The sequence below is a fragment of the Glycine soja genome, chromosome 10, assembly GCF_004193775.1.
Source record: "Glycine soja cultivar W05 chromosome 10, ASM419377v2, whole genome shotgun sequence".
Classification (NCBI taxonomy): Eukaryota; Viridiplantae; Streptophyta; class Magnoliopsida; order Fabales; family Fabaceae; genus Glycine; species Glycine soja.
In genome coordinates this window covers 42,086,272-42,113,238 of record NC_041011.1, presented here as the reverse complement: position 1 = coordinate 42,113,238, position 26,967 = coordinate 42,086,272, and the positions used below count along the sequence as shown (strand labels likewise).

Below are 26,967 nucleotides of genomic sequence, written 5' to 3'. Positions count from 1 at the left end.
TTATGTTTTCTTCTATCATCAACAATTACTTTTTCTACTAGTAAATTTTTTTGTCTATTACATATAAAACAAAATACATAATTACAAGAAAATACATTTTTTTAACATTTTTTTATGCATAATCATGAATGATAATATTATGGTCATTAATGTTTTTCAATGTATTCTTCTCAATACATAAAATTATCAAAGCAATCCATCTTCCTTATGACATTGATGATTCCAAATAGTTTTTTTTAATTAATTTTAATTAGTTTTGAAAATCCGATTCAGCCTTTTTGGACTTTTTTTAGGGCCCTCGCAATCTTAATTAGGTCTTTGCTCATCGCCTCTCCAAACTAGCTAGGCTCCAAATCGGTCCGAAACATTAAATTTAACTTGTTTCCACATAAATATAATATTGATAAATTTTTCAACAGATTTCTAAAAAAATGTTATACCTAGCTAATTAGGGTTGCTATGGTACAAGGCTCTCTAAAATATTGATGCATGCTTTTGTGGCTACGAATGAGAAGTTAGGGAATAATGTGCCATTATCAATGGTTCTAATCAGCATGAGCATCCACTATATATTAATCTAAAAAATATAAATTAACTCATCTCAGTTTGCATGTATTTATTAGAACACCTATAGGCCAGAAAGATTCTTTCATCCAAGCTCCTGTAAAATATGGAAAACAAATATATACATGGCTGGTGTTGAAAGACTAAGTAATGAAATCTGGGAATATAACTTTGTTCAACCTTCTAGATATTTAGGTCACATTTTAACCATTTTCAAAGATGGTGTGTCTAAAAAGGAGATTACCAGAATATATTATTTTTCCTTTGCATCTAAAATCTGCTTTCTTTTCTATAAGCTCATCCATATCCCACGACACTTGTTATTCCCATTTGCATCAAGCATGCACACCTAGATACCATTCCTGTCTGAAGGGTCGTAACATCATGCACTTGGTTTAGTTGAGAGGAAAATAATGCTATATAAAATATCTACATCTACATATGAAAAAAAGAATTGATACTCTTTTCCGTGCCATTAGTTTTGCCTATATATGTTAAAGTGTACTATAAAACTCTAGCGTGATTACAAAACATTATCATTTTAAGAGATGCAAATGGCACAGAGGAATATATTCCTTTGTAGCTGGTTTCTTCCTTAGTTTGTTCTTCTTTTCTTCTTTATATCTACCATGGCTTCCTTGCTACAGAAAGCTTTTGGCTCTGAAATCTCTTCGTTTATATACCGTCTTTTTATCTATCAAGATCATAACAAAGGCATTCCTAGGAACTTCAAGATGCCAAAGAAGGGTCGACCACTTTCCTTGCAGGTTTGCTTTCAATATATATATATATATTCATTAATCTTGAAAGTGGAATAGCACCATGTATAGAGGGAAAGATAATTAATATTTTCTCTTTTTTTATTAACAAATATTAGTTGGCAGTTCGTTAGTGAAAAAATTCAAATCCACATAGACTTATGGCTCCCTCTTTACATCTTTTACCATCAAATAAAACTTATATCTCCTTTAATATTTTCTCCTTGATTATATGTTTCATTTTTTTCTCCATCGATCAGTAGTACAGTTCCTTGTTTTCCTTCATTACAGTTCATGATCATAGGATTTTATTTGTAGTAAATAATGGAATAATTAAAATCAAACTAAAACTGAAAACTCTTATTTATGCATGTCAGTGAGATTTTCTATTATGACGACAAATTTAATCAAAATTTGGTTTTAATGATCTTGGAAAGAATGAATAATTTATATCATCAGATCGATGTTAAGTTTAAACTTTATTGTTATTACTATTGTTAAAAGAAAAAAAAAACTTGCATCGGTAAAAAGAGACGCCCATAGATGAACATTTCCTTTTGATTAAAAAATTGAAGGTGGAGAAAAAAAGTAGTAAGAATAAAAATTTGTTATATGACAGGTTAATGATCTTGTCAGACACGGAGTAGACACGGAGTAAAAGAGTGGAAAAAAAGTGACTTTTCAGATGAGTTCATATGAGAGAATATATGAAAATCACCATAAATCAGAATTGATTTTAGTTTGGGATCAGATTATTGTTCTCGTCCCATTTTATTTTTTTTACCATGGCCAATAGTATTTTGATTTAGTTGTTGTTTTTAAACATGTAACTAGTAAATACTACTATTTAACAAAATATATATACCGATTCAATTTCATATATATGGCGTTGCTTGAAATTTATAGAGGCTTTGAGAAAGAATCAGAATATGAAGTATGACCAATATAGTTAGGAAAAAACTGCCATGCAAACTGAAATGACATATCAGATACTTATTCGTTTCAGACTGTTGAGCTGAAAGTAAGGATGTGCTGCACGGGCTGCGAGAGAGTTGTTAAAAACGCCATTTACAAGCTCAAAGGTATGCTTTCTTTTTCTTTTTAATATGTCGAGGACTTAGGATGCGTTTGAGAAAAAATTATGTTAAAGGTAACTTACGTTTTCACATAAGTAACAAGGAAGTTATTTTTATTTTTGTTACTTTAGAATGTGCAAACTTCTGTTTGAAGTATTGAACGGAAAGGTTTCAAACGAAAATCCAAACACATAATTTATCAAGTTAGTCTTGTGGAATGTGGAGGGTTGGTTAGAATTTAGATGAGGTATTTTAGAGAAAAAAATAAAAAAGAATATTTTTTTAATTTTTAGCTAATTAGCAGAATTATATATTTTATAAAAAAATCTTAAAAAATATTACTCAAATGAAAAAATGATACTCTATTTTCTCCCCTCGACACTCTCCTACCTCTGTACCTCAAACATATCCTATACGTGGTTCAAATGGACTAATGAAAAATGACAGGAATAAGAGACAGGTTAAAAAAAAAATTGGAATCTAATCCAAATACTCTGATTACATATTCTCATTCTCTTTTATATAATTGACTCGTTTAATAGTTTCATACACGCTGAGAATAATATTCTCACTTTACTTGTTCTTTATTATTTCTAGTTTATAGGTTAAATATGATTTTTCATCGTTTAGGTAAATCAAGAACAAGAAGTTGCCTTTTGGACGATGTATGCTTTTTTAATTTATTTTTGGAGAGATGTTCTTTACATTATCTCAAGAAAATATCATTTTTTTTCAAATAAGGCAATTTAAATATATATGCGCAGACTATTATTAAATGGCGACTTTTTTATTATCTATTAATTGCAAATTATTTGGACGATTAGTTGCGATAATACTCTTTTAATATTGTAAAAACAATTTCTATTTCATACGAATAATGTTTCTTTGTAAGTTTTTGTTACAGAAAGAATATTTAACTCTTCCAAGCATCGGAATTTAACATTTTTTTTACAGCAACCTACATGTTATGACTTAAATTTGATGTTGAAAATGAAGGTTCAAGCTAGCTGCACAGCAACAAAAAATTTAATATACACAGTTCAACTCATAACTTATAAATTTTTTTTCCAAACAAGCACATATACCGATAAATTTATGTTTCTTTTTAACTATCAAAAAGTTTTTGTATAATGATTGATAGTGCAATTGTTTAGCTATTAAACTAAATCTTCTCTTACTATTAAATCTCATATATATCTTCATTGGTTAGTTTTAGTTTCACTAAAATTCAATTCGTATACATTGGCACAAAATAGCAATGGAATATGTATGATGATTATACATATACTTTGTTTGATATAGGCATTGATTCAGTGGAGGTTGACTTGGAGATGGAAAGGGTAACGGTTGGAGGGTACGTTGATCGGAACAAGGTGCTTAAGGCTGTGAGGAGGGCAGGGAAGAGGGCAGAATTCTGGCCTTACCCTAATCCACCACTTTACTTCACAACTGCTGACCATTACTTCAAAGACACCGCTCATGAATTCAAAGAAAGCTACAACTACTATAGACATGGCTACAACCTCCCAGAGAGGCATGGCACCATGCATGTGTCTCACCGTGGAGATGACAATGTTAGCAACATGTTCAATGATGATAATGTCAATGCTTGTTCTATCATGTAATTATTAATTATACCTTATTATTAATATTGTGTGCTAGCTAGTCATGAAAACTTTTCATGACAATATGTAAATTTGCGGTAACTGCGCCCCATATATATATATATATATATATATATATATATATATATATATATAACTAATTTTTAAAATAATCGATCATATATTGCGATAATTTAATTTTTGTAACTGTCTTAAACTCACTTTTAAATAAAAAATGCATATAGAAATTCCAAATATTATATATGCATGTATTTGTTTTACTTGAAAATGTGAGTGAATATAAAGAGTTTCATTTGTTATTAAGAATAAGTACTTAAATTTATAATATTGATGTGGATAAATTTTAAAAACCATTGTGCATTAAAAAAATGAGTAAGATTAAAATAAAATTTAAAATCCTTATATTTCACCAATTTTCAAATTTGTCCTTGCATAAAAATTGAAAAGAGTCCTTCAATGAATATGTGTGTACGTGTATTAATGCGAATTAAAAAAGATTGAGTCATTACTTCTTAACTCACAACACACAGAGTACATTAGTCATAACTAACATGAGTGATAACTTCCTACCACTTTGAATACATGAATTATAACTTCCTAAGATATAAGGTACATGAGTCATAACTTCATATATAACATGATACTATATATTAATGACCATTTAAACATGGTCTTAAGCCTCTAGCATGTATTAATTTCGTTTTTATCTTTTCCATCTTATTACACGGTGAATTTGAGCTTATAACTTTTAATAGTCATCTTTCTTGTGGTTTATCATACATATTTTTCTTATGAAAAATATTCTCTTATCCGGGATTTAAGGGGATGAAAAACCTTTTTCTTGGCAAAGAAATCGACTTGACTTTTCTGCTGTTCTTTTTTCAGCTGTTGTCGTACCTTAAAAACCACACAGTTTTATAATTAAATCACAAAATTAAATATTAACACAACTATATGAACAACACAATAATAACTGAAAAAAGGACAATAGAGAAGTCAATTTGACAAAGAAATATATTATGGAAAAAGGACAATAGAGAATTCAATTTGACAAAGAAATATATTATAAGTTGTGTTCTCTCACCACTTCTTGGGAAGGAGACATAAATTTTTCCTTTGATAAAAGATACATAGTAATTCTCACTATTAAAAAATAAATTCAACTACGATTTTAAGGAGTCTATAAAAACACTTTTGAATCGTCTTTAAAATCAACATCCTAAAAAATTTTAACTTTTCATGACGTTTCCTAAAAATTGTCTTAGAAAAGTTATACTTTTAAGATAATTTTTACTGAAAATAGTCTTAAAATATATTTTTCTACAAAAAATTAAAAAAATTAATAATTTTAAGACAATTTTTTTAAAAATCATGTTAAAATATATACATTTTAAGACGGTTTTTTAAATAACTGTAGTCATTTTTTTTATAAAATAGAATAAAAATAAAATATTTTGATATGATTTTTCATAGAAGCGTTTTAGAATGTTTTTTTTTTCTTTTAAATTTTTTAAAAAACTAGCGATCTTCCTACATTCTTTGAAGTCATTTATTAATCTAGATTTATACTTAGACACAGTCGATAACCAAAAACTTAAGACTGGAACTTGCAACAACCTTTTTTGACAGGGAAGTTGGTTGACACATGCTCAACAATGTTAACCATTAAAAAGGAAAAAAGTTAAATTCTGTATAGTGAATGACGGGACATGTCCAAGATGCATTATCAAACCTGGATCCCAAGTCTAGTGTTTTATTTCTATTGTGTATATTATGATTAAATTTTTTATGACCACCAGCAGTTACATAACTTGTGAAGTTAATTCTGAGTTGATCATTTTATAGGAAGGGGAATATGATTTGGTTGTGTAAGAAACAGATACAAATCAGAAGAAAACCAAGAACAATATGATGAACATTGATAACTCACTGAAGAATTCAAATTTTGAAAAAATTACCATTCAATATATTGGACTTCTCATGAATTTTAAATCCTTCTTGTGAGCAACAGTTTCCAAAATGACAGGCACAAGACTAGTCCGCACATCCTGAATGTTAAATTTAAAAATTAAATTATATGAATTAAAGTAAAAAAATAAAGAAAATAATATCAATATATCATTTTTATCCTAGTTAAAAAGAGCAGACAAAATAAAGGTGCAAAGATAATAAAATGATCCACATTACAAAATTCAACAAAAATAAATGTGATAAAATCTAACAAAAAAAAAAATGAATTTTGGCTGCTTCAATAACAGGAGTATTGTGATATGTTATTTTGATTTATACCTCTTTCTAATAAGATCATTGAGCTCATTCAGGTGAAGTAGAGTAAGGAAGCAGTTAACCTCTTTGAGCCTTTATTATCTACTGCTTGATTCTTAATCGCGTTGAATCTATAGGCAATTGCCACATCCTATAGATTAAAGAAAACAAGAATAAAAAAGGCATGCCTTGTCAGTGAAATGTACACATTGACACAATAGATCCAATATGCATTCAGGAATGACAAAGCCTGTCACTATCGATCAATACCTCCATAGCATCACATGGGTGAAGAACATCACTTCTAGAAGGAGGTACAGATACCACAAAGTATTACGTGAGAAAGTATGAGTTGAATCATGTGCTTTTGTACTATAGGAGGCAACACCTGATTTCAAACATTTGATTAACAATAAATTGAATGTCATAGAAAAATATTACATGCTTTAGTGGCATAAAATTTATACTTGAAGGTGGCAAAGCCGGGAAGTTACATAAGCCAGAAGTCACTGATACTGAAGATGTAGAGAATTAAAGATAATTAAATTACACAAACATAGCACGCATTGTAAAGACACAATCTTACAATCCATATGTTGTCAACTCCACCAAGGATGGCAGCAGCCAACTTGGATGGAAAAGGATTCCAAACTCTGTACTCATCTTTGGAACCATCTTCGTTCTGCAAAATGAAACTATCAATTCATGCATCCATGGTTCGGTACTTAAGAAGAAAAAACAAATAATGGTGAACTATAAAGAATATAAAAAGCTTGTAAGAGATTGTAGAACCGGTTCATAGATAACTTAGTAAGTCACCAATTTTGCTACAAACCAGCCGAGTTAAACCGGTTTATACCGGTTCAAGTGCATAACCAATCAAAATGCATGTTCAGACTGGTTGGGTATCCGATTTATGAGTTAATGGGTCGACCCAGTCAGAGTTGTGAGTTATGATTATATTAATTCTAATCTTATGACGTGTAAATGGGCTTGACATATTTTTTTTATTTGAGGGATATGAAACACATTGTGTAGATTGGACACGGAAGAAGTAGGATAATGTAATAGGCCATTGACTCAAATCTTTAAGGATTTGGAATGATCCAATAAATTGAATCGAATTGGTTCTTTTCTATCACTAGAATTGTTCTTTTTTTTTATAATCATTCTTATATTTGTCAAAAGTGATAATTATGGTGGAGATCATAAAATACTGGATCATGTTTAAACGTTGATGAAATGTAACAGAGATATGTTAAATAATTAAAATTTGCATTTCCTATTATGAATTCAAAGGGTTACACAACAATTCTATTTTTTTTTACTTCTGATATGATACAAAATAATATTTTTATATAATTAATTAATGTTTTTGCTTAATATATTTAAAAAATAAATAACATTTGCTATATATATATATATATAATATTAAAAACAATTCAACTAAAGGATTATAGTTTTTAATTAAAAGTAAAATATATATTTTACTCAAACAAAAATAATCAATTTAAATAGTTAAATATTTATAAGAGTGTAAAATTGAAAAAGTTATTTATTTGATTTTCATATTAATTTTAATTACAAATTTCATTTTAAAAATATTTGAATATAAATTATAATTTATTTCCAACATAGCAAAAACTTGCCCCAAATATAGCCCCAAGTATAAATACTGGTTTTCTATCTTTTAAGGATTGCTTGTGAGCATCACATACTTTCATAAAGACGAATTTAGTAATTTACAAATAATATGTACTGATCATTGAAAATATAAAAACACAATAATAATCCAGTATCTTAATATTTTTTTCTTCATATAAACAAGAGACTCAGTTAAATATTAAAAAAAAACCCAATATTGGTAAGGTGCATATTTAATATTTAAGAAAAAAGTTTAAACAAATAGTAAAAATGTATTATATTGCATGAAATCATTGGGACGAATCAATTAAAAATAAAATATAAGATCTAAGCTATTAAATAATCCGAATTTGAAATTAATAGTTTAACTCTGGAAAGAATAGTGTGGATTGTTGGAACAGGCGTGAGGTGTCTCGTCTCAGCTGGAATTTTGCTTGGTCTCTCTCCGCTTCAGACCAAACTTCCACTCCCTCAGAGTCAAACAAACCACAATTAACATCGCACACGCTATATTTTCTCCCACTGTTCCGATCGTCAACGAAACGTAATTGATTCAAATTCAATGGATCCATCATCACCACCACCACCACTACTCCGCCAAAACGACGTCGCCTCGTTCGACCGTGAAACTTCTTCTAGAATATACTTGCACTCCTCCTCTTCCGACGACGACGTTTCGCCCTCCAATTCCATCCAATCCACCAACCGCCGCCTCGATTACATGCTCCAGTTTCTCGACCGGAAGCTCTCCGCCGACCACGGCCACCGCCGCCACTCCCCCGGCTCCCGTGCGGCGCCTCTGCCGGAGTTCGTCGCGAAGGGAGGCGGCGCCGGCATCTTCCGCCTTCCCGCGCGCGGGGCGGTGCACCCGGCGCGGCCGCCGAGCCTTGAACTGCGGCCGCACCCGCTGCGGGAGACTCAGATTGGACGTTTCCTGAGGAACATTGTTTCTAGCCAGTCGCAGCTCTGGGCGGCTTCCGAGTGCGGCGTGAGATTCTGGAACTTCAAGGATCTGTACGCGTCGTGGTGCGGCGTCGGAGGAGAAGAAGTTGTTGCGAGAAGCGGGGACGAGGAGAGTGCGCCGTTTCGGGAGTCGGTGTGGACTTCGCCGGCGTTGTGTTTGGTTGCGGATGAGGGGAACAGGTTGGTTTGGAGTGGACATAAGGATGGGAAGATTAGGTGCTGGAAGATGGATGATGATGATGATAACAACGACAACTGCGATTGGAGCAATCGGTTTACGGAAAGCTTGTCTTGGCATGCTCACCGTGGACCTGTTCTTTCCCTTACCTTCACCTCATATGGTCATTCTTCACTCTTCACTGTTAACTTTACTGCTCTACTATTATTAGACTTAGGCTTTATTTAGATTATGGATAAATTTAGGCTTGTTTAGATTAGGATAAATTTAGGCTGTTATCTACCCTAGCTTGGTGTATACCTTGATTTTTTTTTCCTTCACTTAGAGCATCTTACTGGAAGAACTCATTTTGGATTCTTGGACTACTTTATATGAGTCCCATGATACCACATATGATGTAAGAACTTTTGTCATTTTTTAGTCTAGTGATAGAACCCGATTTGAGTTCTTGGATTTTACTTGCACGAACAAAAAAAACCTTTCTTTTCTCTCAAATGACATTAAAAAATAATATTTTTTGAAAAAAAAATAGAGTTCTTGAATGTTCTTTCCCTGGAATTCAACCTCTAGCATGAAGAACTCTTAAGCAAGAATAGTAGTAGATCTGATGCACGGGGTTCTTAAGCTTAAAAACCCCTATTAAAGATGCTCTTAATTACTAATTTGGTTCCTAAATTATTTAAAGTGACTCAATTTGGTTCCTAAATTTTCAAACGTCCCAATCAGGACCTCTAATTTGTAAAGCTTGAATTAGGTTCTCTCCGTCAAATTGAAACTGACACCATTAATGAAAACCGCTCCTATTCATAAGTGAAAACCGTCAGAAGGAAAGGACCAGATCAAAACATTTTTAAAAATTAGAGGATCTCATTGGAGTGTTTGGAAATTTAGGGACTAAATTGAGCCATTTTAAATAATTCAGGGACCAAATCAGTAATTAAGGCTTTTTTCTTCCCTCAATTACAAGCTAATGCTTTAAAATTGAAAATTAAAAATAATTCATATAGAAAAATTGAAATTAAAGGGGAGTTTAAATTTAAAGTTAAGAGTTTAAAAGACATGTATTTTCAGTGTAAAAGTTTCTACACTGCCTTGGTATTAGAAATCATTTTTCATTTGATTTTTAAGGTAGTTACCGTGAAAGTCAACAAACTTATCATATGAGTCTCAGTGTCTCTCCACTCCCTATATTTTCTTAAAAATAAAAATAAAATAGAGATGATGATGGAGGTTAAATAGGAAATGAGTATACAGTTATTTGGAAATTGGACTTTATATGTAGTTAGTGGGGTGGCTTTTTTTACATTCCTCAGTGTAGTTTATAATGTTAGTTAAAGGACAAAATAGTCCAAAAAATGTGGAGACAAAAAGTAAAATCACTGTTATAGAAGTTATAGATTATAGATACTGGTTTATTTATGATTGGATGATAATGTAAAAGTGTTATGGTGTTGGTGCAAGGATTATTTGTTCTAAAGTTAAAGTTGTTTGGTAACTCCCTCCATTTTTTTTATCTGTTTACCTTTGAAAGAAGATTTTGTTTCTATTTATCTCTCCACTTAAAAGTTTAAGATAATATTAGTTACTATTTTTTAAGTATGAACTCATCTTCACTTAATTCTCAAATGCTTTACATACTATAAATGAACAAATAAAATAAAATAGTAGAAGTCATGTTAATAATTTTATTATAAACAAAGATATTAATTCCATTGCTTAATCTGTGTGTTATTATCTTTAATGGACAGGTAAAAAGAAATAGAGGGAGTAGTTTTTTAATCTTAGAAGTTACTTTTAATTTTAAATTTTGTGTATAGTGTATTTTTTTATCTTGAGATTTAAAATAAAGAAGAAAAAGTAGAATTCAAAAGATCTAAAACTAGTTTTTTATTTTCTTTTAAAAAGTTCATAAAGTTTTCTTTATTCAAAATAACTACCTTTTTAAAAGTTTTTTTTTAAGAAAAAGAGAACTCCAACATAAGTTAGGTGAAACGATTTTGATTACAAGCTATTTTGAGCATTTGGAAGAACTTTTGCAAAACTTCTTTGGACTTGTTTTATGATGTAAGCACTTAACTTGAAAATTGAAGATATTTCGGTTTAAGTTTACAAAAGTATCTCATGACTTTTTTTATAGTTTTTTTTATCCCATTTCAATAATTTTGCATGATGTTTTTCAAGTGTTTATGGCATAAGCTCTCAAGTGATAAACTTTTTTTTGAATAAGCACTTAATTAAATTGTTTACTCAAACATGTACGTGGCCAATCCAAACTAATTAAGATTACTTGGAGTGCTAATTTATGAAAATTAACTGCTGATATTTAGGTTACTAATATTAATATAAAAGAAATTCTAATAAATTGCCTGTGGGACCTGATGTTCGTTGGTTGATTCACATGCTTGTTGTGAATGTTATACATTATTCTATCTCTTTTCATTTTGTTAATCCAGGGGATCTGTGGTCGGGTTCAGAAGGAGGAGGTATAAAAATATGGCCTTGGGAGGCTGTTGAAAAATCTATTCATCTTACTAAGGAGGAAAGGCACAGTGCTGTCATATTCGTGGAGAGGTCCTATGTTGACTTAAGGAGCCAGCTATCTACAAATGGCTTCAGTAACATGCTAACTTCAGATGTAAAGTACTTAGTATCTGATAATTTGAGAGCAAAGGTGTGGAGTGCTGGCTATTTTTCATTTGCTTTGTGGTGAGATTTTCCCTTCAAAACTCTCATGGTGTTAGCATTGAACATTAGTATGGGTTGATTCTTTTATATTTAGGCATTCAAGTATAATTAATTATTTTAGGATTTTTCCTATCTTGTGTTCACGACTTACTTTTGTAAAACTAGCGTACCCCATTGCCCAGAGGCTCTTCGCTATGCGAAGGTATAGTAAATAGTAAATACACATTCTATTATTTTAGAAAGATAGGAAATATGTATATACTGCTAGTGTATTATTATATTAAGAAAGTGCCTTAGCCTTTTTAATTTACGGACAGATATTCTTTTAAACTTCTATGAATTGGCTTGAATCTTGCTAAAAATAAGACTTTGGTTCTATGATATAAATCCTTATAAAATATTAAGGATCATATGACAATGTGCATGGGATGTATAAAGACATCATAAATAGACTGAGACTTCAGTGTCATATGATCCTTACTCTTTTCTTTTTGCATTACTTGTGTGTGCATATTAATAACTTTCACTTTAATGTATGCTAGTGCTTGTTAAATTGCAGGGATGCTCGTACAAGAGAGCTACTGAAAGTTTTCAATTCAGAAGGACAGATTGAGAATCGGTTGGATGTGTCCTCAATTCAAGACTTTTCAGTGGAGCTTGTTTCAAGTTCAAGGAAAGACAAAACACAAAGTTCCATTGGGTTCTTTCAGCGTTCACGTAATGCCATAATGGGGGCAGCAGATGCTGTTCGTCGAGTTGCAGCAAAGGGAGGCTTTGGGGATGATCACCGGAGAATTGAAGCACTAGTGGTAACAATAGATGGAATGATTTGGACAGGGTGTACAAGTGGCTTACTGGTGCAATGGGATGGAAATGGAAATCGCATACAAGATTTTCTTTACCATTCATCTGCCATTCAGTGTTTTTGTACTTTTGGCATGCAAATTTGGGTAGGCTATGTGTCTGGCACTGTTCAGGTATTGGACCTCAAGGGTAATCTAATTGGGGGATGGGTGGCTCATGGCAGTCCAATTGTAAAAATGACAGTTGGCGCTGGTTATGTATTTGCATTGGCTAACCATGGTGGCATACGTGGATGGAACATCACCTCCCCAGGACCCCTTGATAGCATATTGCGTTCAGAATTGGGTGGCAAAGAATTTTTATATACTAAAATAGAAAATATAAAAATATTGAGTGGCACTTGGAATGTTGGACAAGGAAAAGCATCTCTAGATTCCCTTACTTCATGGCTAGGTTCTGTGGTGTCAGATGTTAGCCTTGTTGTTGTTGGGCTGCAAGAGGTTGAAATGGGTGCTGGATTTCTTGCAATGTCTGCAGCTAAAGAAACTGTAAGTCATCATTTTCTGTAATAATACTAGAAAATCGGTAGTGTTATTATTAGACAACTAGTAGTTGTAAGCGAAGTAGTTGCTGTGTGAATTATGGTTAGTTTTTTCTTTTTGATAAGGTTTAACTTTTATACATTTGAATTTACCAAAATACTTGTGGGATATCATGTTGGCAGTTAGAGCTGATAACTTGCATGCATGGTTCTTATTCTCTACTCTACTACCAGTATCACCTATTTTCATCTTTTCAATGGTTAGGAATGAAATGGTGATTTTATGTCATGCCTTTAATTGGTATCACAAAATCAAGTACAAATGAAATGAAAGAACAATTTAATGACTGTAATACCCTTGTTCTGTAAAAATTTTCTTTAAAGCTTTTTAAAATTGTTGTAGTTACTTCCATAACTACACTTTGAGAAAGACTGACTTTTATCTTATTGCCCTTTTTCAAACTTTTTAGCTTTCACTTCCAAAAAATTTCCTGTTAGATTATGTTCACAAGGAAAAATAATAAAGGTTACGGAAAAGGGACCCTGTTTAGGCCAAATAATCTAAACCTTTGTCAGGTGGCTTACCTTCACAGTACAGTCTTCATACTTTCAACTTTGAGCACATCAATGAGTCCCACATGTCCTTTGAGACGACTTGAGTACTAGATCGACATGGTCATTATAAAAACTGGACAAGAGAAAAAGAGCAATGGGATGGGAGGGAGGGGATCGGGTGAAATTTTTTTCTGTCAGAGCTATGGCAGGTTATTGTGTAGCAAGAGTGACATGCAATGGTTTAGAAGGGGAGACACAAAGGAACCCACAGGCTATGGTATTATGTAGTAGTAATTTGGAAATTTTGACTTTTCAGGTGTTTTAGATATTAAGAATATATTTTCTTAATTCTTATTCTAGGGGGAAAAAAAGGATAAATTACTTGTGGGCTATTTATCTTGTCTCTTTTACCTGGTTAAAAATTCAGGAAACTATGCAATGAAATCATTGCAGCCGAAACCTCCTTACGTTTTTGGCCACGAACACCATTCACTGCTGAAAATGATTCTTCTCAATTATGCTGCATTAAATACTAAATCCTGTATCCTTTTATCTGCTCGTAATCCTGGGCTTCTTCATTCTATAATTCATCCACTTGATTTTGAATCCATGATATTGCATTAGGAACTCAGAAATGGTTGGGGAGTTTCTTGGATTGATCAATTATAATAGAGCTCCACATCAAAATGATTAAGAATGTCTTGTATTGAGTCTTTCTTCTGATTATCATATGGATTACTGAAAATCATTATAGATTTCTGTTGTAATTTTCATTCAATGGGAATTTTATGGATGGTTGGATTGTTCATGCATCATTGTCAGTATTCTGTCATGATAGTCATCATGTTTTATGTATATAATATATATAGTATAATGAATGGTTTTGCCTAACTTTTCTTGCTCATAACCCTCCTCTAAGCCCTCATCTCACAAATATATAGGTAGGATTGGAGGGAAGTTCTGTTGGGCAGTGGTGGCTGGATATGATAGGCAAAACATTAGATGAAGGTTCAACATTTGAACGTATTGGATCCAGGCAACTTGCTGGCTTGGTCATTGCTGTGTGGTGAGTATCTATGAGTAGGAGTAGTGTGAGCTGGTGAAGCTTTAATACGTCAGAAATAATGCCTGTTGTTTGTTAAGGCAATATGACATTGTTAAATTTAAGCAATTTAACATGCATCGGTCTGTTAAATTGCTTGTGTTATGTCAGATTATTGTCTACTTTCCTTCCTACTTGTTATGAATTCTATTTTGGTTTGGTAGATATGGATATGGATCACTAAAGATTGGGTTCCTAATTGTATCCTGAATAGACATATAAACTATTTTCCTCCTTTGATTTTAATTTTTGTCTTTCTTATCTAAATTCTTCCTTGCTGCTCTCTTTGCCTATAGTAGTTGAAATTTTCTTTTTCAGGGTTAAAACCAACATTAGATTTCATGTTGGGGATGTTGAAGTGGCAGCAGTTCCATGTGGCTTCGGACGTGCTATTGGCAATAAGGTGGGCCGGTACTGTCTGCTCTGCTGTTTTGCTTTGCATATTAGTTTTGACTTAGTTTCTTGTGTTTCTATCTATGATTCTATCACTATTTTTTCTAACAAAGGGTGTATTAAGATATGGCAGTTGGTCATGATCATGGATCTCGTAATTGTCAGCTTTGGTTTTGTTGAACAATCTAACATGGATATTTAAATATATCAGGCTGTTGCTAGATTCTCTACTAGATTTTATGGTGTGTTGCAATTCCAAGTAAAAGCAAACAGAGTCAAAGATTTCCATTCTACAAGTTTCGTAATGCAAACCCATGACGTAATTTGCTTCTGTGTGGTCTGCAATTAACATATTGCATAACGATTAAAACTGTCTCTAATTGTGTCTACGTAAGAGGGATAGCCAGTATGGTATTAGTTGATGACTTTGGCTTGAGTTTCATCATTATGCAACACACACATATAAAGCCAATAGGACCTACAAGTCTTCTCATAGATATTGGAAATATGTGTTTCAGTTATGACATGACATGCTCTGGTGTACTCATTATTAATTTGGTCCAAATATTGAAAATCACCATTCAGCAAAGCACTACAGTGTTTTCTATGGCATATGGATGTCAATGGTAGTAAGTGTGCACCATAGCACATGGCATGCTAGTTGCCATATTGAAGCATGGAACCATTTCATCCAAAAGAAAAAAAAATAGAACTATGAAAAATTGAATATAATAATAACTGAAGAACAGGAGGAACAGGGAGAGACAAAACACATAGCAATTTTCTATGAGATTTCAGCAACAAAATCAAAACATTGGAAGAAAATATAGTATGGAGTAGGTTTGATACTTTAATGATGATTCCGACATTGTCAGTGAAGGTTTCTGTTCTAAAGATCTTTGAAGGAAATCAAAAGCTAGGTGTCATGCACTTTTCAACCACTTTGGTATCTCATGCTACATGCCATGGTGCCACGTTGAATGCCATGCCATGGAGGTGCTATTGGCGACACCGTCACCTGTTCTATAAATGTGGATTTTGTTTTTCCAATTAACAATAGTTTTTTTAGGTATCTTCTTTTTGTTTCAGTTTTTGTTGTTCTGACCATTGACATGGGAGGAGATGTTTGTTTCACCAGGGAGCTGTTGGTTTGAGAATTAGAGTGTATGATCGGATAATGTGCTTCGTTAATTGTCACTTTGCTGCACATTTAGATGCAGTTGGTCGTCGCAATGCAGATTTTGATCATGTATACCGAACAATGTCCTTCAGTCGGCCAACAAACCTCTTAAATACTACAGCTGGTAATTTGCTGTGCCTATTCCTGTTTTTCTCATTTTCCTTATCTATGTATATATTTTGGCCTGTTGATAGATCTGGCTTGCCATTGGTCCTTGCAGCTGGCACTTCATCTTCTGTTCCAACGTTTCGTGGTACAAATGTATGTACATGCTGTCCACTTTATTCATATAAGTAATGCTTTATGATGCACTCAGATTGTTGGATGAAGCATTGATTCTTGAGATTGGTTTCCAGTCCGCAGAAGGGATGCCCGAGTTATCTGAGGCAGACATGGTTGTGTTTCTTGGTGATTTTAATTATCGCCTTGATGACATTTCTTATGACGAAGCAAGAGATTTTGTTTCTCAAAGATGCTTTGATTGGCTTAGAGAAAGGGACCAACTTCGAGCAGAAATGGAAGCTGGGAATGTCTTCCAAGGAATGCGTGAAGCAGTTATAACATTTCCTCCCACATACAAGTTTGAACGGCACCAAGCTGGTTTGGCAGGTTGGCCCCCTGCCCAAAACAAAAACACACAAATGGTCTCATGAACTTGCAAGGAAACTTTAGCATTAAAAAGTGAGATGGAAACAGTCAATTATAAAAGATGTGGGTTGGGTTGCTAAATTTCTGCTTTAATCATGACTCCAGAATAGAGCATTTCTGCAAATTATGCAGTTCCAATTCCATTTTTTTTATTTGTAGACCAATAACATGCACAGGGTACAGTACAGGGTAGGAGAAAAGAACAATATATATCTAGATTTTTATGAAGTGAAAAATTCCAACCACACCATAAGTAATGATTTTCACAGCCCTCTTCACAGATGGCTATATATGAATTGTTAAAATTGTAGAACACATAGGGAAGAGGAAAAAAGGATATCAGAGACTCTGAATAATAGGATTTAAATTTTTCATCTTTTTGGGTGCTTGTAACTTGTAGAGGGAGAGTGAGGGAGGTTGGAGAAATAATACTGTAATGGGATAACTAAATGGCTGTCTCCCCATATATTACTAGGTTAAGACTGCAGTACAATGAAGCATGGAGTACATTTGGATTTTCAATAACCTAATGCTAACACGACACAAAAATAACTCTTTTAACAATTCGATATTGAAAGGTGAATTGTTTCAAGTTAAAATATTGCTGCTTTTTACACAAAAAAAACATTGCTGCTCTTATATTTGTACTTTCATCGATGCTGCTTCAAAATTTGTAAGGGTATGACTTCAGATTGTGTGACCTCTTTCTTGAAGGGTATGATTCTGGTGAAAAGAAACGCATCCCTGCTTGGTGTGACAGAATTTTGTATCGTGATAGCTGCACTTCTTTGGTGTCTGAATGCAGTTTAGAGTGTCCCATTGTCTCCTCAGTATTACAGTGAGTGCTCTAATAGCTTATATTTTATTGTTATTTGGGTATATGGAGTAAAACACCCTGCCAGAAGGACTGTATATATTTTCCTAGATAAGTTTTATTTTTCTTGGCAATTTGTGCTTGGGCTCATCCTAGATAAGTGAGGGCTCGTCCTCTCTTGTAAATACTTTATGTCTATATAATTTAGACACACGGACCCAATTCATGTATCTCTGATTTTCTTTTTCCTCAACATATTATTTATGGTTAGATGGGAGGCAATCCTATTCCATGTATGACACCCCCCCCCCCCCCCCCCCCCCCCCCACATTTCATTTATGGATACCAATTTCAACTCATGAGATTATGCAAATGACACTTAATTTGTGATCATCAACATTGCCTATTGCCTCCTATTCTGTGTTTCATCATGAGACTAGAAGGTCTCATATACACTCATCAAATGATCAATTGACAGAATAATGGAGTGAATAGGCAATTTAGTCCCTGAGATTGTACCCATTTTGCATATTAGTCCCTAACTTAATATTAAATTCAAAATAGTCCCTATCTTTGCATAAGTGTTGCAAAATAGTCCTTCCGTTAAGTTTTAAAGTAACGCCTTTAGTGAGGTCAATTTTAGTGCCACGTGGACTATCCACGTGGCAATAAAGGATGACGTGGCATGACACGTGGACGTGTCTGATGCCACGTCATTTGATGATAACAAAACGAGTACATAGGTAATTTAGTCCCTGACTTTGTACCCCTGTTGCATATTAGTCCCTAACTTAATGAAAAATTCAAAATAGTCCCTATCTTTTGCATAAGTATTGCAAAATAGTCCCTAACTTAAAAGATGCCAGAAATCATGCTTAAAGTGTCCATGCATTGCAAAGGTTGTGCCTAGCACGATTTCTGGCAGCGCATATTCCTCCTTGGATTCCTTGTCATCTTTTGATTCCTCTGGTTTTTTCTCTTCTTCTTTCTTTTCTTCTTCATTTGCTTTTTTCTCATTCACTTTGTTTTCCTCTGGTTTTTTCTCTTCCTATTCAAAACACACAAAAAAAATCAGAATCCAGAATGATACATTGATGGTAATTGAAGTAAAAAAAAAAAAGAGGAAAAGAGAATGGTTATGCAGACCTCGCCCATTGGTGTTAACAGCTACAGAGATAAGGTTGTTGCTGTGGATTTTTGGTTCTTTTTATTTGTGTAAGTGTGTGTGAGTTCTTTTTCGTATATATGTCTCAATTGGTTCAAAACCATCAAATTTGAAGAAGTCACTCATTCTATCATCATCAAATGACGTGACACTAAAATTGACCTTACTAACAACATTATTTTAAAATTTAACGGAAGGACTATTTTGCAATACTTATGTAAAAGATAGGGACTATTTTGAATTTTTCATTAAGTTAGGGATTAATATGCAACAGGGGTACAAAGTCAGGGACTAAATAGTCTATTTACTCGTTTTGTTATCATCAAATGACGTGGCATCAGGCACGTCCACGTGTCATGTCACGTCATCCTTTAGTGCCACGTGGATAGTCCACGTGGCACTAAAATTGACCTCACTAACGGCGTTACTTTAAAATTTAACGGAAGGACTATTTTGCAACACTTATGCAAAGATAGGGACTATTTTGAATTTAATATTAAGTTAGGGACTAATATGAAAAATAGGTACAATCTCAGGGACTAAATTGTTTATTCACTCCAGAATAATGTAAACATGACCATCCTTTCATCATTTATAGTAGGTATTTAGGATATTTGTGTTAGAACATATGTAGTCAAGCCTCTGTTGTGTAAACACATGGATTCAATCTTGTCTCTGATTTCCTCCTTCCCCAACAATTGTACATATAAGGACTGAATTGAAAACTTTTTGCATTCAGGAATCAGGACCCAATTAAAATATAGGGCCAAAATATAATTTAAACTTTTCTAATTGTTTAGCATTGCTCTCTAAAATATTTTAGAAAAGCATAAGTGGGAAGTACCATCTTTTTCTTTCATTTTTTGTTTTGATTAATGTCATCTAACCTTAATAGGTATGAAGCTTGCATGGATGTCACAGATAGTGACCACAAGCCTGTCCGCTGCATATTTTCTACAGATATTGCTCGAGTAGATGAACCAATCCGGAGGCAGGAATTTGGAGAGATTCTTGAGTCTAATGAGAAAATTAAATATCTTCTGAAAGAATTATGCAAGATTCCTGAAACTATCATTAGTACAAACAACATAATTCTTCAAAACCAGGACACATTAATTTTGCGTATTACAAATAAATGTGCGGAAGGCAATGCTTTGTTTGAAATCATTTGTGAAGGTCAGTCCACTGTTACTGGGGATCAGAAGGCTACTAACCATCAGTTGAGAGGTTCCTTTGGCTTCCCAAGGTGGCTTGAGGTGATATTCTTTATTTAAAATAAATTTCTTTTTGGTACATATTTATGGTTATAGAAGGAACTTGAAAACTAGAGAGATTTGAAAGCGGAAACTAACAAGTAATTTTTATTTCTAATCTAATGATTACGATGGATAAAATTGCTCCTATATATACTTTATCACGTTTAATTCAGGAACCTCAAGAGTCTAATTCTTTTTTTAATTCTCAAAAGCTTAACAATCTGTACAGGCTAATTAAAGATAAAATATAAATTGTATTAATTACTATAGATATAACCTCAAGTGTGTAGATAAGATAAGAATGTTAAAGCTGATGAGTGCACATATAAGAAAAAGATAAGATTAGGAACAAATATATCTGGGAGAGAGAAGACAAAAAAAAAACTTTGTATGTGAGGAGACTAAACAGAGGCTCTAGTGTAAAAAGTGGTTCAATGTGGTAGTTATAGTGGCCACTGCGGCTGAGCTGTTAAAGCCGCATCATGTGATGTGGTCTGCAATTTAAAAAAGATAACCAAAATCTCCTCTAGAAAAAAATGGCTCTGGCTATTGGATATTTTACAAAAATGTGTACTCCTAGGACAAAATTCTTTATGTGGATCAACATGATACTTTGTTTTTTGCTTCAAATAGGGCATCTCTCTCCTTTGCAATTCACCACACGATAATTACTTGCTTATTTTATGATTCAGGTGAGTCCTGCAACTGGTATAATAAGACCAGATCAAATTGTTGAAGTATCAGTGCATCATGAGGAATTTCAGACTCTAGAAGAGTTTGTTGATGGTGTCGTACAAAATTCTTGGTGTGAAGACTCCAGAGACAAGGAAGCTATTTTGGTTGTCAAGGTGCATGGCAATTACACTATCCAGCCAAGAAATCACCGAGTCCGTGTTCACCACTGTTATTCATCCCAGAAAAAATCTCTGATTGACTCTCAACCAGACGGCTCCAGGCATATCCAAGGAACTGTACTACATCGATCTGATTTCCAACCATTCAGCAGTTCCTATGATGTGGTTGACCAGCTACAGAAATTGCATAGCCCTTGAAGCCGCAGTTATCGTAAGTGCCTGTAACTTAGTTTTTTAGTGGAGCAACAAACAAAAAATCGATAGATGGTCTTGTAATAGGCAATAAGTTTTGTTGCTTGCTGCTATGATAAGCACATTGATTATGTTTGGTAATGGCTTCCTTTTCTTTTTATCATAGGGAGCTTGTGGTCCAACTTGTAATCATCGAGCCGATAGAACTGTACAGAAAGAAATCAAATGCAAGGCAAAGTAGCGAGACAGCTTTTTACTTGATCCATTATTTAATTTATTCAGAAATGAGCCCAATTGTAAATGACTATGTACCATATCAACCAACACAAGCTTCGATTTTAAGGGAAAATCCAGTGACCTATAGTTGATTGTGTCGTTTGGATGATGATTGCTCCCAACAAATATTCTAATATTTTTAACTTTCTATTTGTCTCATTATGTGCCTGGAATTTTGTACAATGGAAGTCCATTTTGTTAATCGACTTCCTGTTATATTTTACCTTAGTCAAATACTACTACATAAGAAAGATTGATTAATGAAAAAAATTTCTGAATTTATATTTTCATTATTTTGCAACATTTCACAAGTTCAAATCTTTGAGCCGTAAAAAAAAAGTTGAGTTATAAATGTAGTTATTCGAATAACCATCCGCAAAATAGCTAAATATTCTCAAAGTTAACAGTAGAGAAAAATATCTAAATATTTCTATATGATTTTTCATGCACATAAAATAAAGGAAATTTTGGACATTTTAATGCATCTCATTATGAGTCACTTTTCAATTTTAACTACTTATACATTTTTCCAGTGGCCTTTTAAGAACCAGAAGCACTATTTTTTCTTCTTTTTCATTTGTAATTCTTCCAATGGCATTAGCAATTCTACTCCAAAATCTCAGTGAACATTTAACGATAAATCTTGAATATCTGAGTTACATTTTCAGGATTGGTTGAATAATCATAATAAAAACTCAGTTTTGGAGGCGACATAGTATCGAAACCTAAGATGAACAACATCCTTTTTTTGACTGGGCAGCCTCTACGTCCCCTTCCCCTTGTAGTACAACAGTCTTTCCATTTTCAATTCGGGTAACATCCTGTTTGTTGAGCTCTTGAGAAATCATAACCTTCCGACTTAGGATGTTATAAATTTCCTTTACGACAGTTTCAAAAGCAGCTGCTACATTTGATGAATCAAGAGCTGATGTCTCCATGAAGAACAAACCCTGTGCCTCAGCTAAGGCCTTGCCTTCTGCGGTAGCCACCTCCCTTGCATCTTTAAGATCTGACTTGTTCCCAACAAGTATTGTCACAACGTTCATGTCAGAGTGAGCTGTTAATAAATAAACCAGTCCATTTAATACTTGTATTATAACATTCACAATCAGAATATGTGAATATATGTTTTTGAAGCAAGAAAAAACAAACATACAAGTGGCCTATCAATATATGTTCATGACTAAGGTCCTATTTTGATAAACTAATCCACAAGTACTTAAAAAAGAAAATAAGAAAGTAAATTGAAATGAAGTTATCTCAAATTTACCTTATGGATAAACTAGTTTGTATAAACTCTTTTATTTAGCTTTTCATTTTAACCTACGTATAAGTTAATTTTAGTTTATGGAGAAGGGTTTTCCAAACAGGCCTAAAAACCAAAATCACCATTTTTTACTAATTAATATTAAACCACGTTTATTACAAGGTGTATATTTATGCAATAAGATAATGTTCATTAACTAATAAAACAGAATCATCTTAAGAGAAAGACTAAAGATTATAATCTTGTTTATTTACCAATAGAACCATATTAAGAACCAATAAGCCATTAAATTTCAGTATCATAATCGCATAATGTTTTTCTAAATTGTACCAATACCAAATTGAAGAACAAGTTAACATCCTAATTCAGAAACCTCACAGAAAATAAGCATGAGAAAAACTGCAAGATGGTAAAAAGGGTTCAAACATAATTGTAATTCTTACTGTGAAGTTCATTAAGCCATCGGCCTATGCTATCAAACGTTTGGCGCCGACTGATGTCATACACCAGAAGAGCTCCAACTGCACCCCTATAATATGCAGATGTAACAGCTCTGAACCTCTCCTGCCCAGCAGTGTCCCATATCTGTGCTTTAACTTCCTTTCCATTAATATCCATCTTCTGAGTTTGGAACTCTACTCCTATAGTTGACTTCGAATTAGGATAAAACTCATCCCTGGCAAATCGTGCAAGTAAATTTGATTTCCCAACAGCTGAATCACCAATTAAAACAATCTTGAAGAGGTAGTCCTCAGTCTTCTCTTCTTCATTATAAAAAGCCATCTGTCAGACCTAAGGATTGCCAGTGTGTAGAGGAAAATCAAACATCTATAATCATCATGGACTCTGGCCCTTTCCAATACTAGAATGTCACCTTCACCTAAGATGAGAACAAGGATCAGAAAACAAAAGAGCGACTGCTAACAAAGAATTACAGAAGACAGGAAGGCTATATTAGTGAAACACATTGCAGTTCCACAAGAATCTTGAATATAATATATTTACCTTATGAAGCCACTGTTGACTGTTTCTAGCACATACAACTGTATCCAACATTGGCATCAAGCCCCCCGATTCAAACAAATCAAAACTTTATTGAGTACCTGAAAGCATCAGTTTCCAAAAAGCACCACTGTCAATGAAGTATTATGTTTAATTCTATGACTTCTATTCATATCTAGGGAGTATTCTCAACGGTAAATTATTTCCAGTTCTTTTTCCATTACTGTTTCTTGAGAAAAAGAAATGCTACTTCAAGTGAGAGTCAAATCAAAATGAAATTTGTTTCCAAAAATGGAAACAATTGTCCATTAAACCACAGATCTGGCAATACAACCAACAAGCAGATAAGAGATGGGCAAGTTTAAAATATCAGAATTCTCAACCATAAAAGTATCTCATATATAATGACAATTCAACTGTACCATAATTTAACATAGGGTCAACAGCAATTGAGGTTTTGGCTTGCAAACAAGCACTTCCCACAGCCCAATTAGATTGGTAAAATGGCGAGTTTGATGGAAAAGAAGGGAAGCAGGAGAAAAAGATCAGAGATCAGAGACTTTCTAAACATATTTCGATCCATCCTTTGTTTTAGAGGGAACTTATTTGACCCCAAAAAATAATTGTTGGCAAAGGACAGCCCATGTGATGGTAAGTTTAAAAATTTTCAAGGTAAACTCTAAAATGATGGGTTCTAAATCATTTTCGATAGTTATTTTCTTAGATATCTAGATAGAAAATTATGCAAAAGGTAAAGTCAACAAATAAAAATACCTCAACCTCCTTCTCTTCTTGTATTCCCCTCAACTCTTCAACTTTAGCTTACCCTTCCACCAAGTCTTTATAATCTCAAACCCTGGTATTGATTAAAAATGAATTAGATAATTCTTACTGAGAGATAAGGTGATTTTCTTAAACAATACAAAAGGGTAAAACTTAAACATTAAATAAGAGATGTCAGGTAGGCCCATATCTATAACCAAAGGCAATATGATTTCAAGAATCAATTAAGATTATTTTTATGTTGTTTTGATCCGGGAATGATACAATCTAATAGGATAAGGGATGGTAGTTGTTGTTGAAATCCTCAAATATTGTCATGTCTCAGACAATGATGCTAACGTTTGCAGAGTGCAGTAATTTTATGGAGCATAAAGGATGTAACCAGCTTTTATAAAAAAGAGACAAATTATTATAATTAGTTTTTGGGTGGAAGGACAAAGGATAATATTATTAGAACAAAGAATGAAAGATTACAGAACAAGAAAAATCCATCAAAACACAGGCACAAAAAAGATAGAAAAGAAAAACAAAAGTCATCAATAGTCAATATAGTATGTCCCTCCGCATTTGTTATGAAAGTTTCCTCGAAGAGAGTGTACCAAACACCAAAGAGAGGCCACAAAAAAGATCCTGTCCCATCCCATGCCAGATCTGAGAAAATTACTTCAAAGTATTTTACTCAAGCCACATACACCAAGAAGTAGCATAGCATAGATGAAACGACCCTTCTTTTACGGCTATAACAAATAATGTCCTCTAATATTCACAAAACATTTTCCTTTTTATCTTTAAAAAATTCTCCTAAATAACGTGATCCTCATATAACATGTTGAGGCAAACCAACAATAACTACCTAACAAGAATTCCTCTCGAATCTTTGAACACCATTCTTAGAAACAGCAGTGATAACTATTCTCCAAACAAGTCTTCATCTCATTATATTAAAATCATCACACTGATTTTCATTATTGCTATGCCATAGACAATACATAATCTAAATGAACACTTAACATGTTATAGTAATGAAGGAGACAAAGGAAACCTCCTACGAACTCATATGAAGACATTAAGGGCATGCTTGATTTTCTCCTCACCTTTTGGTTTTAAAATCTCTTTTCTAAAATCATTTCATACTACTCAACAATCAATTCCTCATCCCAAAATCTATTAATTGTCTTTATAAAGACAACTCCTCTTTAATTATGTCTTTATAAAGACAAGTCCTACCCGGTGCCTTGCACTACCATCCACCAAGTGTCTAATCAACCTTGTTTAGTTATGACAAAAAACACATGCATCCTAACCCTAACTCTTTCAATCAGCATTTCTCTCTCTAAAATTTGTCTCCAAAACAAACACACCCATTCCACCACACACACAATACAAATATTAATTGACCTTTCAATAAATGAGTGGTCCCTACAACTCCTTTTGAATCTAACTGACTCATTTTAAAACTCATAGCTAATTGTATCTAGTTGTGTAGCAATCACTACTCAAAACAAAACAAAAAAGAAAAAAATAAAAGAGAATGAACTAGAAAGTAGGGGTTCAGTTAAACCATTCACAATCAACATTCTTATTTCAATTCAAATTTCAAAATAAAACTCAGCAAGTAACGGCAACATGCCATGTAACCTGCGCATCAATCCCAAACCCTATGTTAATTGCCGCGTGTCCAGAACGAAGAAGAAGAAGAAGATGATGATGTATCATATGGCTACACACTCTCTTTACCCAAACACGAACAGATAAACACGCAAACCAAGGGCACGGAAATCGAACTATTACATTATATATGCAACAAGTCAGGCAAAGTATAAATAAAAACAAATAATAATATAATAATATACAAAAGCTGAAGCATATAGAAAACTGAATCAAGTTCAGATAAGTTTGCAATGTAACTGAAATTTCTCCTGATGCGTTAATCAATCAATCAAATTATTCTTCGCGGTGTAAAACACGTAAGAAGAAGAAAAAAAGAGGGGAAAATGAAAAAGAAAAGGGAAAATTGCGAAGGAATTGCAAAAAAAAAAAAGAAAAAAAAAAGGAAAAGCGTGATTGAGGAATTGCCTGAGAGAAGAAGGGAAACAAACGGGGAAAGGAAGAAAAGAGAGAAGGGATCTACCTTGTAATGTTGGGGCAGACGGATGTGTTTTCAACGTTTGCGTCTGCGGGTTATTTTGGTGAAACTAAACTAGTACCTTCTCTGCATCAATTCCTTTTTTCTTTTAGTTCCTTTTTAAGTAAATTACTTTCTCGTGTATTTTTAGAAAGCATTTATTTGACAAGCCTGTGAAGAGATGTTGTACTTTTTTTAATATATTTTTTAGTAAATTAACCATGGATTGCCAAGTATTCCATGAACCGGCTT

At 33.2% G+C, this 26,967-nt stretch overlaps 3 protein-coding genes across 3 annotated transcripts; 2 read left to right on the top strand and 1 right to left on the bottom strand.

The window, feature by feature from the left end:
* Positions 1-1,074: 1,074 nt before the first annotated feature.
* On the top strand, positions 1,075-4,094 carry LOC114370645 (heavy metal-associated isoprenylated plant protein 30-like). The gene is made up of 3 exons (XM_028328035.1): positions 1,075-1,331; positions 2,329-2,404; positions 3,701-4,094. Exons 1-3 carry the CDS (start codon positions 1,194-1,196, stop codon positions 4,021-4,023), a joined length of 537 nt encoding a protein of 178 aa, XP_028183836.1. The 5' UTR covers positions 1,075-1,193; the 3' UTR covers positions 4,024-4,094.
* Positions 4,095-8,294: 4,200 nt separating this feature from the next.
* LOC114371957 (type II inositol polyphosphate 5-phosphatase 15-like) lies at positions 8,295-21,820 on the top strand. The gene is made up of 12 exons (XM_028329299.1): positions 8,295-9,236; positions 11,527-11,779; positions 12,318-13,110; positions 14,600-14,724; positions 15,079-15,163; positions 16,292-16,457; positions 16,554-16,594; positions 16,690-16,942; positions 17,696-17,819; positions 19,856-20,216; positions 20,909-21,281; positions 21,429-21,820. The coding sequence occupies exons 1-11, from the start codon at positions 8,495-8,497 to the stop codon at positions 21,266-21,268; spliced, it is 3,303 nt and encodes a 1,100-aa protein (XP_028185100.1). The 5' UTR covers positions 8,295-8,494; the 3' UTR covers positions 21,269-21,281; positions 21,429-21,820.
* A 284-nt stretch (positions 21,821-22,104) lies between these two features.
* LOC114371958 (ras-related protein RABA5a) lies at positions 22,105-26,866 on the bottom strand. Its single transcript, XM_028329300.1, has 5 exons — positions 26,722-26,866; positions 24,582-24,663; positions 23,811-23,908; positions 23,249-23,685; positions 22,105-22,595 (listed from the first exon to the last, which is right to left on the bottom strand). Exons 4-5 carry the CDS (start codon positions 23,586-23,588, stop codon positions 22,264-22,266), a joined length of 672 nt encoding a protein of 223 aa, XP_028185101.1. The 5' UTR covers positions 23,589-23,685; positions 23,811-23,908; positions 24,582-24,663; positions 26,722-26,866; the 3' UTR covers positions 22,105-22,263.
* Between the last annotated feature and the right edge of the window lie 101 nt (positions 26,867-26,967).

Coding starts and splice junctions, on each gene's coding strand:
- LOC114370645 (XM_028328035.1), top strand. CDS start 1,194: ATGGCTTCCTTGCTACAGAAAGCTTTTGGCTCTGAAATCTCTTCGTTT. Junction 1,332..2,328: donor GTCGACCACTTTCCTTGCAG/GTTTGCTTTCAA, acceptor TATTCGTTTCAG/ACTGTTGAGCTGAAAGTAAG. Junction 2,405..3,700: donor CGCCATTTACAAGCTCAAAG/GTATGCTTTCTT, acceptor TGTTTGATATAG/GCATTGATTCAGTGGAGGTT.
- LOC114371958 (XM_028329300.1), bottom strand. CDS start 23,588: ATGGCTTTTTATAATGAAGAAGAGAAGACTGAGGACTACCTCTTCAAG. Junction 22,596..23,248: donor ATGGCTTAATGAACTTCACA/GTAAGAATTACA, acceptor ATTTATTAACAG/CTCACTCTGACATGAACGTT.
- LOC114371957 (XM_028329299.1), top strand. CDS start 8,495: ATGGATCCATCATCACCACCACCACCACTACTCCGCCAAAACGACGTC. Junction 16,943..17,695: donor GCACCAAGCTGGTTTGGCAG/GTTGGCCCCCTG, acceptor TCTTTCTTGAAG/GGTATGATTCTGGTGAAAAG. Junction 17,820..19,855: donor ATTGTCTCCTCAGTATTACA/GTGAGTGCTCTA, acceptor TAACCTTAATAG/GTATGAAGCTTGCATGGATG.